The sequence below is a fragment of the Tympanuchus pallidicinctus genome, unplaced genomic scaffold, assembly GCF_026119805.1.
Source record: "Tympanuchus pallidicinctus isolate F22 unplaced genomic scaffold, pur_lepc_1.0 scaffold7, whole genome shotgun sequence".
In the NCBI taxonomy this organism is placed as follows: domain Eukaryota; kingdom Metazoa; phylum Chordata; class Aves; order Galliformes; family Phasianidae; genus Tympanuchus; species Tympanuchus pallidicinctus.
Genome location: NW_026294791.1, coordinates 19875764 through 19890401, shown reverse-complemented (window position 1 = coordinate 19890401; position 14638 = coordinate 19875764). Strand labels below are relative to the sequence as shown.

At 37.9% G+C, this 14638-nt stretch overlaps 1 protein-coding gene across 8 annotated transcripts; it reads left to right on the top strand.

Annotated features, from left to right (window-relative positions):
* The first annotated feature begins 113 nt into the window (after positions 1-113).
* Positions 114-13184, top strand: HENMT1 (HEN methyltransferase 1). Of its 8 annotated transcripts, none has more exons than XM_052665896.1 (9): positions 114-325; positions 1055-1133; positions 2035-2162; positions 3628-3759; positions 4547-4659; positions 5756-5890; positions 6514-6696; positions 7427-7604; positions 10050-12733. In XM_052665896.1, the coding sequence occupies exons 4-9, from the start codon at positions 3643-3645 to the stop codon at positions 10455-10457; spliced, it is 1134 nt and encodes a 377-aa protein (XP_052521856.1). In that variant the 5' UTR covers positions 114-325; positions 1055-1133; positions 2035-2162; positions 3628-3642; the 3' UTR covers positions 10458-12733. The 8 variants fall into 8 exon arrangements, with proteins under 8 accessions (XP_052521856.1, XP_052521858.1, XP_052521859.1 ...); XM_052665899.1 differs by lacking the exon at positions 114-325 and adding an exon at positions 344-655 and having other exon boundaries at positions 2114-2162; XM_052665894.1 differs by lacking the exon at positions 114-325 and adding an exon at positions 344-655.
* Positions 13185-14638: the final 1454 nt, after the last annotated feature.

Here is a 14638-nt window from a genome sequence, read left to right as displayed (position 1 = left end):
CTGCCGACAAGATGGCGGCCCCGGCGGAAGTGACGGCCGCGCTTTCCGGGCCCGAGCCGGCCAATCCCCGCGGGGAAGCGCAGCCGCGCGCCTGCGCTCGGTCGCGCGAGGAAGGGCCGGGCCCGAGCCGCCTGGCAGGAGGCGGGGAGCGCTGGCGCTCCGCGGCGCGAAAGAAAGGCTTCGCGAGTCCCGTCCGGCAGCCTCGCGGCGGGCGGGCGGCCGACGGCATCGGGTTACAGCCCGCGCCCTGCGAGCGCCGAACGCGGCGCGCATACGCCTGCCGGTGGCCGAAAACCCGCCCTGCCGCCGCGTGCGCGGCCCGTTGGTGAGGGCGGGCCGGGCTCTAAGCGGGAGCCGTCGCCTGCCGGCTGAGCTACGCGCCTTTCTGAAAGCAGTTGAATGGTCAGACCTTAGGAAGAGCAGCTCATCTCCCCGGACTCGTAGTCTGACTTCGCGCGGTGTCTGCACCGTTAGCTTAAAGCGAGTTGCTGTCGCGCCGTGACAGCAGGCAGCTTCTCCCTCGTGCTGGCCGTGCGATCCGGCCACACTTTTCTATTAGGAACACCGCCAGCTCATATCGGCCTGCTTTCCACAGCGTGCAGCACCGCCCTGACTCACCACAGCACTCTGCTGCCCTTATCGTCGTTGCTCACCAGTAAATGTGCACTTAATCTTACAAAAAAATTGAAAAAAAATAACTGCAAAATGCGTAATGCAGTAACAGCGATGAATAATCATGTTCTGCACACAGCGAGCTAGGGTCACAGCTTCATTTTGAAAGATTTTTTTTTTATCTTGTTTAGCTTTAACTTCTCTTGCATAATCACTTGAAGACAGTCTGTACTTGTTATCACTTATATAACCCAAATTGTTTATTCACATATTTCTCTTTTCCTGTTGGAACATTTAGTCAATATGTTCCAAAAACTCAATGTTCTTCCTCTGTAAGTTCACGTTTTTGTGAAACAGTCCCTCTTTATTGGTGCAACAAACTTCAGTACACTTACCTAAAACCTGTTGATCCCCTCACTCAAACTGGTTTTTCTTTTCCTAGATACCCATGCTTGTCTTCAGACAGAATCAGAGCAAAAGCAAAAAAACAGCAAGGAGGAAGTGCTTTTGACTGGCAAAAAGTAAGGAAATATAAGTAATGTAAAAAAGGAAGATGATAGTGATGTGTAAGAGCCCACTTCTCATTCACACAGTTTATTGCAGATTTATTTCCAGAACAGGCCTAATCTATTAGTTGAAGGTAAGGAGAACAGTGACAGTGTTCGGTCATAAAACATCTTCTGAGTGCCATTTGATTCTTAGCTCTTGAATTACAGTGGGATTCAGCTTTCCTCTAAGACCGCAGTGTTTTCTGGCAGTGGTGCTGTATTACCTTTCTTGTGTGATGATATTTAATTATATGTATTTAAACATTAAAATGAAGTTCTGCATACAGTTGTTTTTCTCATCCCAATCGCTGAAGCATTAAATAAGTTTCAGCAGTTTAGGATTTCTTGATGCATTATTTTCTACTGTAAGATGCTTTCACTTCTTTTACTAGCTATATAATTGTTTTCTTTATGGTACAGTGGGATTATTTTAAGAATAGTGCATTTAATTTGTGATCTTATTGAACTGAATAAACCTTCAATATGCAATCTGCAATTTTAAACTGAAATGAGGAAAATACCTCTGACCAGAAGTTCTCAGAACAATCACAGACTCATGGAATGTCTTGGATTAGAAGGCACCTTTACAAGTCATCTGGTTCCAACCCCTTGTCTTGGGAAGGATTGCCACCCACTCAGATCAACTTTGATCTGCTTTGAGCAGAGGACTGCGCTAGGTAACCTCTCTAGGTCCCTTCCAGTATAAATTAACAGTCTCAAGGAACCATAGGATAAGTAGATTTATCACTGGGTAAGGACAGGGAATAACTTTGAACTGACTAAATAAGAGAAATGCTGCACTGTGAGAATAACACAAATTTCATTGATATAGTAGGGAATAAGCAGAAAAACTTCTCTAAACATTTTTTCTTAGCGAGAAAAAGATCAAACACACACAGCTTGAAATGGTTAATGATGTCCTCCATCTCTTCCACACTGCCAATCTTTGAAAGACCCAGTCTTCCACCCAAACTTTACAATGAAAAATGGAAAAGAAATAAGGTATCTGTCACATCATTTGTATATTGTTTAAAGTGAATTGCTGCCATAAGTACATTTTGGATATAATGCAATGCTTTTTAGAATCTCTTTGCAATTCCAACTCTAGTTTATGAACTCTTAAACTACCTTAATTACACTGTTGGAAAGAGTTGTGAAATTATAGACAACTCCACATATCTGCTACTCAAACCAGAAGTGAATGTGGACAGTGGATAAGTGCCAAAAGCCTGAAAAATCAAAGCTCAAATGTAGTAGAAGGCAGTCATTCCAATAACTTGAGATGCCTAGGAAACCATTAGGATAGTCAGTCTGCAAGCATCCTTGTATACATTTCGTAGCTATTCAATAAACAGTTAGCTTGCTGCTGACTATTTATGTTATGTCTGGAACACACCCTGCAAAACACAAAATGCCTTTAAGCTGAAGACAGGCCAGCTGCACAGGGGCTGAGAAGGCAGGAGGAGCTGAGGAGTGCGCCCACAGCCAGTTCCTGCACAGGCTCTCCAGCCAGCAGGTTGCCTACATTGTGTTTCTCATTCACCAGGGCCTTGTTCTTAGGTCTAGTGGGAATTACTGCTAGTTAAGTGTTCTCATGTGCTGAAACACGGTTGTTTTTGCAAGATGTGAGAGTTGGAGGTGGGCTGATGGTTGTGACTCTAGTGCTATGTTATCATAAAGCTTAAGCCCAGCAAAACCAGTCCTCTTCAGTGAGGTAATGCTTTTCCAGGCATCTCTTGCTGCTCACTGTGTTGCAGAATTCACAGGGAGCCATGCACACACAACCATCTGAATAGTAAGAGAAATCAAACCATAGATGAGTAAAAAGGAAACAGCTATGTGAGTGAGAAACTATTGTTCTGTACTTGCTGGAAAAGCAGTGCAAGGTAAAGTTGTAGTTTTGTCAACATAATGCAAGCATAATTTAGGATAGAGTTGTATTCAAGTAAAAATGGTCTTACTAAAAAGGTTGCATACTGTAGCAATTAGACAGATAAGTATAATAGGAAAGGTATTACAATAAAGTTGTGATGATAGAAGAAATGGCAAAATAGATACTATAAAGGAAGATTACTTACCCCTGTCAAAAGATTCAAGGTTTGCAAGGGAAAGCTTCACCAAGAAGGTCTCCAGAAAGGGCAGTCAGCCCTTAAATGAGATCTAAGAGAAGTGCAGCCAGGCTCCACTTCTTCCGGTCACACTGAAGGCTGAATTGCCTTCACCTGTGCTTCCAGGGTCCTTTCCCACGTGCTCAATTAGTGGTTCAGGCTGTGATTCAGCAGTTGTACATGAAGTACTTATAGCACAATTTTGCTAATGCCTTTTTTTTTTTTTTTTTTTTTGCTAATGCTAGCGGTCAGATCTTTCTCTTCTTAACTGAGACTTAAGCACTGCTGACGATAGCCAATTCTGAACTTTGATGTGATGTGGAGTACTTAAAATAATGAGTTAAATTCTGTATTTTTAGGCTTACTGAAATACTATGGGTAAGAACTTTGAAGGAAGGCAGTTTACTGGCGAGATTAAGTTCACACCACCATTATACAAACAGCGCTATGAGTTTGTTAAAGATTTAGTGAGCAAATACAAACCAAAAAAGGTTGGTATGTTTTGTCTTCTTGTGTTATAAATGTAAAAAAAAATAGCTAATATTAGGTACCTCTGGAGTGCAGGAAATGATTAGATAATCTGGTGACCTAATTAGATATCAATGCTACTGGAGAAGCTACTGTTAAAAACAAATTGCTTTAAGAGACATTTGATGATGTTTCTCAGGCATGAATATAATTTATTGTAAATTTATGGGCAGTAGAAAAATGGAAATGGAAAATACAAAGAAGAAAACGTGTCTTAGCCTATCTAGGAGAGCAGGTAGCATTCTGGTCTTGATTTGACATTGAGGATTTTGGATCAATTGTCTGTCATTGTGGTGTTTTTTGCTTTGTTTTTAAACTTCTGGAGCTTTTAGGTTCGTGTACAGTATCAGATTTACTTCATTCCTCACATGGATGCTCTCAATTGAGAAGTTCAGAGTGTAGAGTTATAATAGACCAACTTTTCTCCATCCTAAAGGTCTGGTCATCAACCACTCCTGCACTTTTGTTATTTGAGGGCGTATGCCTTCATAGACATTCTCTGGAGTTACTGGGGTGCTGTACATTCGCTTGCTTATAGCTGTAATATCAAAAGGTTGCCTCACTTTAAAACATTTTGAAGAATTCTCATGTTTTGAAATACATTGTAACTTTGTCTAGTTCACTTGAATAGTTGTGATTATTAATTATTTTATTACTAAAATGTTTTTGTTACAAATACAGAATATATTTATGGAAGTCTCAAATCATTTAATATGCAAATGCTCTATATTACTAATATCTATTTTACAGGTGGCAGATTTAGGATGTGCTGACTGTACACTTCTCTGGATGCTGAAATTCTGTGGTTGCATTGAAGTGTTAGCTGGGCTAGATATCTGTGCAGCTGTAATGAAAGAGAAAATGTAAGCTTTGGAATTGTCTTAATTTAAGGTTTTTGTTTGATTTGACCTAGTGGCATGATTTATTAATAACAATTTCAAAATGAGGGTAAATGCAGAAATACCAGTTGGCAAATGTAGAGCAGTCCATTATTAATTGGTTACAGTGCCAGCTGAATCAGATTTCCTGGGGGAATTGTTGGGCTGTAACATCACCTAATGCAGCATATGTCTGGGTCATGGCCCTGAAGGTGTCTGCCTCTGAGAAATATGCTGTTTGTAAAGGTATAGAAGCACTGTCTATAGTTTGTTATTCTGTTTATGCTTGTATGTGACTGTGATATGCTTGTATTGTATTACTGTCGTATGCAAGTCTGATCCTCCTTGAAATGAGCGTGTAACTCTTTCTTTTATGGGTCTTCATTTTTGATCACCTTATTGAAATGGGAGGTTGACTCAGTTTTGTGATTAAGAAAGCTGTACAGCTTCTAACTCATGTGGCCCCTGAAGCACAGGGCAGATTTGGAGGAGCACCAAAGTCTCTCTTCAAAGCTAATTTGAACTGAAAGCTTAATATGGCTTCAGTAAATATGTAGTTTATAGATGCTGATATTGTCATTTGCTCTTTCTCAAGAATGAAGAAAACTAGCCTTTTTAAGTGTAGTGTTGATTTGCGTTTCGACTGATGTAGTTTTTCAGATCAAATTTTGCTTATATATTTTAGTTTTCAATCTCATTTATTTGAAAAAAAGTTTATACTTCAAAACTTTTCCCCAGACTCTGTAAAGCATGTGTAGAACAGAAGTATTGCATTTCTAGAGTTAAGCTACTATCAGAATTTACAGTATCTTCTTTGGGTAAGTGTCTTAAAAATAGTGTAAATTTTTGTAAAGGAGAAGGACAACTGTTGGATCAACTCTGCACTTTGCATCCTATTGAACTGACTATAAAAAAGATGTGTATTAGGATTTTTTTTTTCCCCTGTAAAATGACTTAACTTTTGGAGTTAAGTATCTAAGTAGGGTATTTGCTAGTAGAGTTGCATGCAAAATTTATCTATCCTAATGTCCTTTTTGTGGTATTATGCTTTTAAACCTTTTTTTTTGGTTATTTTTTGAAGGCACAGGTTAACTCCTCTTCCTGCTGATTATTTGGAGCCATCTGAGCGATCCTTAACTGTGACTTTGCATGAAGGCTCAGTTGCTCATAAAGATCCTTGCATGCTTGGTTTTGACTTGGTAACATGCATTGAACTGTGAGTATTAGACCAACACCAGATTTTTCTGAACTCATCAGGATTTACTTTAGAATTTTGTCTGTACTCCAGAGATACTTGATCAAGCCTCTTAATCAGAGAAGCAAAATGTAGCATTTTCTAAGTTCTGTCAAAATTAACTTTACATAGTACTTCAGTGGTGCTACCATGTGGTAGCAAAAGGAGATGCATGAAGGAGTTAAAATGTAAGAGGAGGTCTTCTAAGACAAAAAAAAAAAAAAAAGTTGAAGTTGCCAGTCAGCCAGCTATGCTAATGTTCCAGACCTACACTTAAAAGTAAAAAGTACAGATGTGTGTTCTTTCTTTGTTTTTAACAAACAAAGTTAAGAAAGTTCTTCACAAGGAGAGTGGTTAGGCCCTGGAACGGGCTGCCCAGGGAGGTTGTGGATGCCCCGTCCTTGGACGTGTTCAAGGCCAGGTTGGACGGGGTCCTGGGCAACCTGATCTGAATGTGTACGTTTGGTGGCCCTGCTAGGCAGGGGGGTTGGAACTACATGATCCTTGAGGTCCCTTCCAACCCGGGTGATTCTGTGATTCTGTGATTCTGTGAAAGTTAAAATGCAGTTACGTCTTCTTACAGATGTGTAAATTTACCTTTATAGAATAGAGCACCTGCAAGAATCAGAACTAGAGAAGTTTCCTGAAGTGGTGTTTGGTTTCATGGCTCCAAGCATGGTTGTGATCAGTACTCCAAATTCAGAATTTAACACATTGCTTCCAGGAGTGACTGTTTTCAGGCATCCAGACCACAAATTTGAATGGGACCGAGCACAGTTTCAAAGTTGGTGAGTTTACTAAATATCATATGCAGACAGCTTTGAATACTAAGTATTGGGAAAGTGGAATGGCTAAACATGTTCACAGGGGTTTGTGCGTGTGATTTGCTGTCAAGAGTTTCATGCCAACCTATTTGGTGAATTGTTGCTTTGCTGTTTCATGTAGTTAAGCACGTTCTCTTGGTTTTGTGTTTTGTGATAAGTTGGTTTGCTTTTTCTTTAACTGCTTTGGGAAAAATACTTACAACTTTTGTTTTTTATACATCATTACTACAGTTAATGCATTTGAAGTGTGAAGTATTAAAAATATTGCCTTGCTGTGCAAAAGTTTCATGTAAATCTAAAAGTGTGCTCAGTAATGTATGGCATGTAACCAAAGTGCTTGATTACTCTGGATCTTTCTGTAAGAGTATGCAAGCAGGTTTATGAAATAGTAAGTCCAGTAGCAGAGTGTGTTGACAAAAGTTAAGTATGGTTTACTGAATCATGGCACAATGGAAGAATTTTAATAAAACTCATAAACATAAGAGTATTGTGTGAGATATAACAGTAATTTCTGGTTGCCTAAATTTGTGACTGTAAATGATTCAGGCTTGGTAGGAATATGATCATCGCCGTGATCCAGCAAAAGCTTTTACAGTGCTTATCTTCAGGCACGTTCTCTCATCTGTGAGAGTGCATCTTTATCACATGAAAAGACTGAATATGCGGTAAGATCAGAACATGTTATCTATCTTAGGGCTCAAGATACTGCTCAACGCTATGATTACTCAGTGGAATTCACAGGTGTAGGGAACCCCCCAGCAGGAATGGAAGACGTCGGGTTCTGTACCCAAATAGGAGTGTTTGTTAGAAAATATCCTCAAACTAGAGAACCTGTGCAGTGTGAGAAACCCACTGAAGCAGCTTACAAAACCGTAAGTATCCTTTTCTTCATTTAGGAGGACAAATATAATGTAAGACTTTATACAAACGGCCACTGAAGCTGTTCTTTCTGTTGTCTACTGTTGCTATCTGATCTTAGCTCTGGCTAGCACGCACCAATCAGCTCAGAAGTATCTGAGTCCATGATTTTTGTATTTAATTGTATGAAGGCCCTTACCTTCCAGATAATTTACTAATTAGCAACATGGATAACAATTCTTATTTTACCAGACTATTACCCCTATAATAAAGATTCTCCTTTGCTACAGTTAGTCTGACGCTAAAATTGTTTCTCTAATCTTTTGATATTTTATCAAGGCTGTAAAGATTGCTGATGCTGATTTAGCCTGTTTCAGATACATGCAAAACAAAAAGCACGTGTATGAAAGAGTATATTTTGGAGAATTGCACAGCCTTGTCAAATATATTGCCTTAAACCTTTTCCTGGTGTGGGATTGTCAGGACCTGTTTGCTGTTGGTCATGATCTCTAGCATTTGTTACACCCTAACCTCAGTGTTTTTAGGTAACCCATACTGGCTTTTTACAAAGGCATAAATTCTTATCCTGTAGTGTATGGGCAATTTTGGTTTACTGTTGTAGGGATTTTTTAATTTTTTTTTTTTTTTTTTTAAAGCACAAAATGTCTGTGTTTTGTTTGAAAGGTTTGTGTATATCTGGTTGGTTTTTGTTTTTCAGTCTTTCTTGGACTGATTGTTTTAGGTACATGTCATTCTGCGTGGCTGAGGGACGTTGGTCTCAGCAACTTGCTTCTGTGCTCTTATGTTGGTGAGGGGGAAAGTGAGAATCCAAAATGAGATAGCAGGTTACCTTCTAAGATTATTATCTAATGCTGCGTTGTGCTATGTTGCACAAAACCTAATGTGTCTAAATGCCTTGTAGTATAATCAAAAGGATACTTGCCTTCAGAGTTAGCGTTAAGTAATAATGCAGACATACACTGATATTTTGTTTTCCCAAACTTACAAGGTCTTAAATTATTTCACTGAACATATTTTAACATTTCACTTCCTTGCTTAAGTATACAGGAGTAAGCATCCTGTAAAGTGAAATATATTTCAATTTTATAGGAATGTCTTTTGTAGTTTCCAAGCCATAAAGATGTTCTAAGCACTTGAATCTTTACTCTCAGTTACTGTCCTTAAGAGAATTGTAAAGTGCTCTTTAATGCTCTACAGACAAATCTCGAAATAAATTCAAGTGACTGCCATATAGTGGAAATTGCTTTCATTATGATATGTCATAGAATTTTATGTAGTGGGTTTTGACATCAATACCCTTTGAGTTTAAACAAGGGGAATGTTATATCTTGTTTCTTATGAAAAATGTGACTGTCAAATTTTTGTTATCATTCTGTGCAAATATATCAGCAGTTAAAGATCTAATCAGAAGGTAATACTTACAGAGTCAAACTTCACAGAATCACAGGGTTGGAAGGGACCTCAAGGATCATGAATCTCCAACCCCCCGGGCCACCAACGACCCCATTTAATATTAGACCAGATTGCCCAGGGCCCCATCCAATCTGGCCTTGACCACCTCTAGAGAATGCTTCAGCAGAAGCATTGGTAGCATTTTGTAAAAAGCACTTAATAGTAAGCTAATGAGAATGAAGTTGTCTACTTGATTTCTTTAACCTCTTGGGATGTAGACTCATAGCATCATAGACTGGTTTGGGTTGGAAGGGACCTTTAAGATCACCTAGTTCCAACCTCCGTCTATAGGCAGGGACAACTCCCTCTAGACCAGGTTGCTCAAAGTCCCATCCAGCCTGGCCTTGAGTGCTTCCAGGGAGAGGGCATTCAAGACCTTGCTGGGCAACCTGTTCCCATGTCTCACCACCCTCACAATACAGAATACCTCAGTATAAAACGCGTTCACTGATTTTGATGTCACAGTGTTGGTTTTGTTGTTTTTTTTTTTTTTTTAACGTTTGCTGCATCTGAGGACAAAATGCTTGCAATTGATTCTGAAAATAGAACAAAAGTCATATTTGCAACCTCAGATTCTGGAAGAATTTAGAACCTTTATATCTGGGAAACTGTCACCAGTGTCTCATGATCAGGAATGGGAGAAGTAAGGGAAGGATTGAAAGCATTAAGGAATTGCTGGGCTTTACCTGGCTGTATCTATGAGTACAACTTGCAGATACAAGATCTGTTATTATAACTATAAAAGTATTTATATATACTTATATAATAAGTATTATTTTTAGGTTATGTTAACTTTTCTAACAGCTGTTGCAGTGGCAACACATGAAATCAAGTCATACTGTGTACTTTTTCTGTATTTGGAAATGTAAAAAATGAAACAGGACTGAATGAAAATATGTTTGCATTCTGGAATTCTTTGGACAAGTTTTTACAGTCTGAATCTATGATAATAATAAGTGTTCTGTGTGTTCCTGCATGCTGTAAAGGTCTTCAGAGCAGTGTATCCGAGCCTAAAAGATGAGAAGTACCTGCAGAATGCAGTGGTCGGTGAAGTTATGTTCAGAGCACGAATCATTAAGCGAAGTCTGCTGGACCATTTACTGTCAGAACATGAAGAATATGACAATCCTACAGAGAGAAAATTGAAACTGCAATGTTCAGTGAACTGTTTTTCAGAAGATTTTGAAACACTGGCTGTTGAAAAAAGCACGGAGCCATTCGTCAGTGGAAATGTGGTTTATATACCTCTGAGAAAAATTTTTTCTTTTCCCAAAGTAAATCAACTCTGTGGCACTTTTGAGAAGTTTTGCAGGCTTATTACTGGCAAGGTCACACTGAACAGTGATTGTTCTGCTGTGATGCTTGATATTGAAAATGAAAATGAAGAGAATTAGATTGGTTTTCTTACTTCAAGTTCAGTGTAAGTAATGAAAGCAGTGATTTTAGTAGCTGTAGATTGGTGTGTTCTGTATGCTAACTGGAACCATAAAATCATTCCTAAACTGCTCAGAACGTATCTGCCAACTTTATTTTTTCCATGAATGCCAACCTGGCCCCAGTTTTGAAAACCTGCATTTTTGTGCCACCAGAGGTTGTTCAAGTCTGCAGTTTGTATCTCTTTCACAGTATATTTGGTGGCTTGGAATGAGCAAGTATTAATGTAACTGATTTCATGCCTGTGAAAGATGTTTCACACCTTTCTGAAAAATTAAAAACCAACCAAAAAAGGTGTACGTACTGTTTCTTAGAGAGGATGGCTACATTATATCTTCTAAATTTTTGGAAGACGTGAAAGGGAAGAGACAGCTGTAATTCAGTGTATAAGTGGTTAATGACTCCTAATCCCCATTCTTTGTAAAACGGTTCACTTTTTTTTTTTTTAATGACAACTTTGACAAAGATAAATTCTTACATTTGTTCTTATGCCTTTTCTGGAGAAAATATGAAGAGCAACTACAGATGCTTGGCTGTATCTGTTTGGTGTTCCCTAGAGCATGCATGTGTACTGAAATTGAAGAATATATTGCTTATCATACACAGACAACCTATGTGGAACAGATAAATTTAAATTGAAACTGCTTTTTTTTAACTAAAAGAAGCTACACAATTTTGTGTGCCAGCTTTCCTGGTTTACATTTGCTTAAATCAGTGTTGAAGTCTTCTTTAAAGTATTGAATTAATGGTCTTTCTATGAGGTTAAGCCTCCCACAGGACTCATTATGCACAGCTTTTTGCTATCACATTGCACTTTTGATGATTATATATTCATAGTAGCACATTTAGACTTGACATTTGAAACTGGTGAACGTCAATTTTGCTGTCTGAAATCAGGGTGATGAAAAGAAGTTTATGAGAATCAGATGTTCTAAGTTGCATGCAGTGATATTACTGACCAGGAGATGGCACATGCATCTGGAAACTTAACAACATCTGGTTGTTCAAGCAGATATGTTCTTGACATTTTGATAAAAGATCCTGAAACTGGTGTACGTTAGTCTTGGTGCTCCTTGGGATTAGGTTTGATAGACTTCGGTGTCAGCTGCTAGAATGTGCTAAAGCAACAAGCTTAGCTTAAATCTGGTGGGGAAGATGTAGCTGTTGCCCTATAAGGAGTTATAGATTACTGTGGACATGCTTTATTCTGGAAAAATATGGAGCCATGGTTAACTGTGGCAGGAACCTCCTGAATTAAAACACTTGAACGCTATTAGTGTCACAAGGATTGTAGAAAAATTAACTAGCAAGTACAATAATGAACATCTTACTGATTTGGCAGGAAAAAAAAAAAACACCTCAGTGAAAGCCACCTGAGTTACTTCTGCAATTCTGTGTTACTTAGGTGTAAAGGTGACACATTCAGTGTTGAGAGAGAGCTTAAATGAGAGCAGACCCAGAAGGAGCGTTCAATGTGCTCTGGCATCAAAAACAAAAGAGAAAGTGAAGAAAGCACACAGGAAAAAAGAAGGTAGTAAAGAAAGCCAAGGCTGGCAAAAAAAAATACAATGGAGTACGCAATATAAAGGAAATAACTTGACAGCTGTTGAATAAATTAGTAGGGATTGATTTTGGTTAGAATAGCTCAACAGAATGGTTTTGACCATTGTTTTAGATGCAAAGTGAGCAAGTACTACAAATAAATTATACAAATAGTGAACTTTTAGAAACAAAACAAAACCAAAATGTCTTGTTCAGTGAGCCTGAAGGAGTTAATTGCCCATCTCCCCAGACTTGTTTCAAATAGACAGTATTGCTACTAAATTTTTGAACTGTTCAAGTCCTGTCACAGGCAGGTATGAAAGGTATAAGGCTCTGTGCTTGTTAACATGATTTTGATTAAGGAGGCTTGGATCATTATGTTGGATTGTGTATTAAGGCTACTTATGGGTACTTTCCTGTTTTTTTTTTTTCTTCTATTTAAACTGAATAGAAGAAACACAGGCTTCTGAATGAGATTCTGTAATGACAAAAACTCTCATGCAAAGTCTTTGCATTTGCTTCCTAAAATACAAAATCACATCTTATGTAGTACTGTAAGCAAACAATTTGCTTGGAACACTGTCAAAATCAAATGCACTGCCACTAGCACATCTTAAACAAAGGTAGCAGGGGAACATTAGTAGATCAAAAGACAAGACTACAAAAAAAAAAAACAACAAAAAAACACCAACAACCCCCCAGAGTAGTGCCATGTTTACAATTAAAATTGGTTATACAACTCTGAATTTGGACAAAACTTTCTTTGCTAACATGCTTGTATCTTTCCATTCACTTAAAAATGAACAAGTACTGTAACTTGATATGCTTTTAACAAGAACACAACACAACGGAATGGTAACAAGTGTTAAGAAATGCATTAAGAATGTTTGTCTTTCCCCTTCTTGCTGGTAGGGCCTGCTGTGCGGTCATACAAGGAGTTCAGTCAACTAATCCATTGCTGACACTCGTACTGGTTCAACAGGTAGGAAGAAGAAAGCAGGCAAGAATGAGCAGTTGGGTGTGGAGAAGGCAGAAAATTACTTACTAGCAAGAATTGGAGAAACTCATTTCTTAGCCATGCTCACCTTTCCCTCTGTTGTTTGTCCATATCAGAAGGTCCACAAAATATACCTGTGTGTTCACTGATAGCATTCACAGTTCTGTTTTTTCTTTTTTCCCTTCAGAAAGAAAATTGTTTCTCCTAATACTATATTTTTTTCTTCATATATTACATGCAACAGTGGTGCAGCCTTATTTTAATTCATGAGCTCCTTTCCTTTTAGTTTTTTTTTTTTTTTTTTAAGAACCATATTGCAAAGAATATGTATTATTTAGATATCATTTATTGTATGTCCAAGACATTGGCATTAAATACAGCTAGAAAACATATTCCAAACAATTCACAACATGAGTGTCCAATGTTCTTACAGCATAGTTTACAAAAAAGAAAATAGGTGTTCTATTTAAAATATGCCCAATTCAAGAATTACTTGGTTAAGAATTGTAGCTTGAAGATGAACAAAAAAATGCCAGAACACAGCTTTATTTAAAGCTCGATTTCCATGTAAAACTTTCTCCTATTTATAAAAGTCTGTCCAAGGAAGAAAATAATGGGTTTCTAGTACACAAATAGCTTATCTATGACAGTTAGCTATGGAATTTAACATAGAAAACAAATCTGGGCTATGGAAATTCCCTTTTACAATTACATAGGTAGCTATACAGCGATTTTACGTTTCTTCTAGCTGTGCCTAATTTTCCTAGTAAACTAGGAAATTATTAATGGTTCTACTAGATTGGTCAAAAAAGCATAGCAGTGTTTACAAGTACTGAAAGCAACATAATGCAATTTCCATGCATCTTCTGGCTTGCAGTAGGTTGTGGCTGCTTTTTTTTCTTTTTTGTATAAATTAGGAAACTATCAGGCTCTGAGAGATAGTATACTTGCAATTAGGTATTGTCTGTTTATCCATTTTTCCAATGAAATTTTAGATAATATCACACGTACAGCAGCTAGAATATATTTGCATTAATTCTTTTTACCCATAGAAATGTTTAGATTATAGTTTACAGCAGGAAATATGTTGAAGTACCATAATAGAGAAATAATTAATTCATCTTATTCAGTAACGCTACTCACACTTCAAACTCCAAAACTTCCTTAAAACCAAGTGAGTTTGATAACCACAGTGTATTTATGGAAAACAAAGTCTGATTTTCCCTCATTAAACCAATTAAATAAGGCCTACATATACTACAGAAGGATGTCAAACTTGAGTTTGAGATGAATTGAAAGCATTCAGAGCTTTCTAAAAATGGTCATGCTATTTGTATCGCTTATTTTTTAATAATTATTGATTAATAATACAATCAGTCATAACAAAATGCAACTCAGCAATTAAAAATACAGCAGATCCAAGCCCAAACTGTCATCAGAACTACATTTTTGGGAATATGGATTCTTTCAAAATTCTTAACACAATTTTTCATAATTTTCTTTCTTCATTCATCTTTCTCATCTGGCAGGCAAATCACCATCTGCACAAACGTAAGTAGAGTCCATTGTCCTTAACGTAACAGTGGACAGATAGTGATGGAA

Bases quoted from the DNA above. Each gene is read 5' to 3' on its own strand.
- HENMT1 (XM_052665897.1), top strand. From the start codon at position 3,643: ATGGGTAAGAACTTTGAAGGAAGGCAGTTTACTGGCGAGATTAAGTTC. The intron at 3,760-4,546 runs GTTGGTATGTTT...TCTATTTTACAG, and splicing joins GCAAATACAAACCAAAAAAG to GTGGCAGATTTAGGATGTGC. The intron at 6,697-7,426 runs GTGAGTTTACTA...TATCTATCTTAG, and splicing joins CGAGCACAGTTTCAAAGTTG to GGCTCAAGATACTGCTCAAC.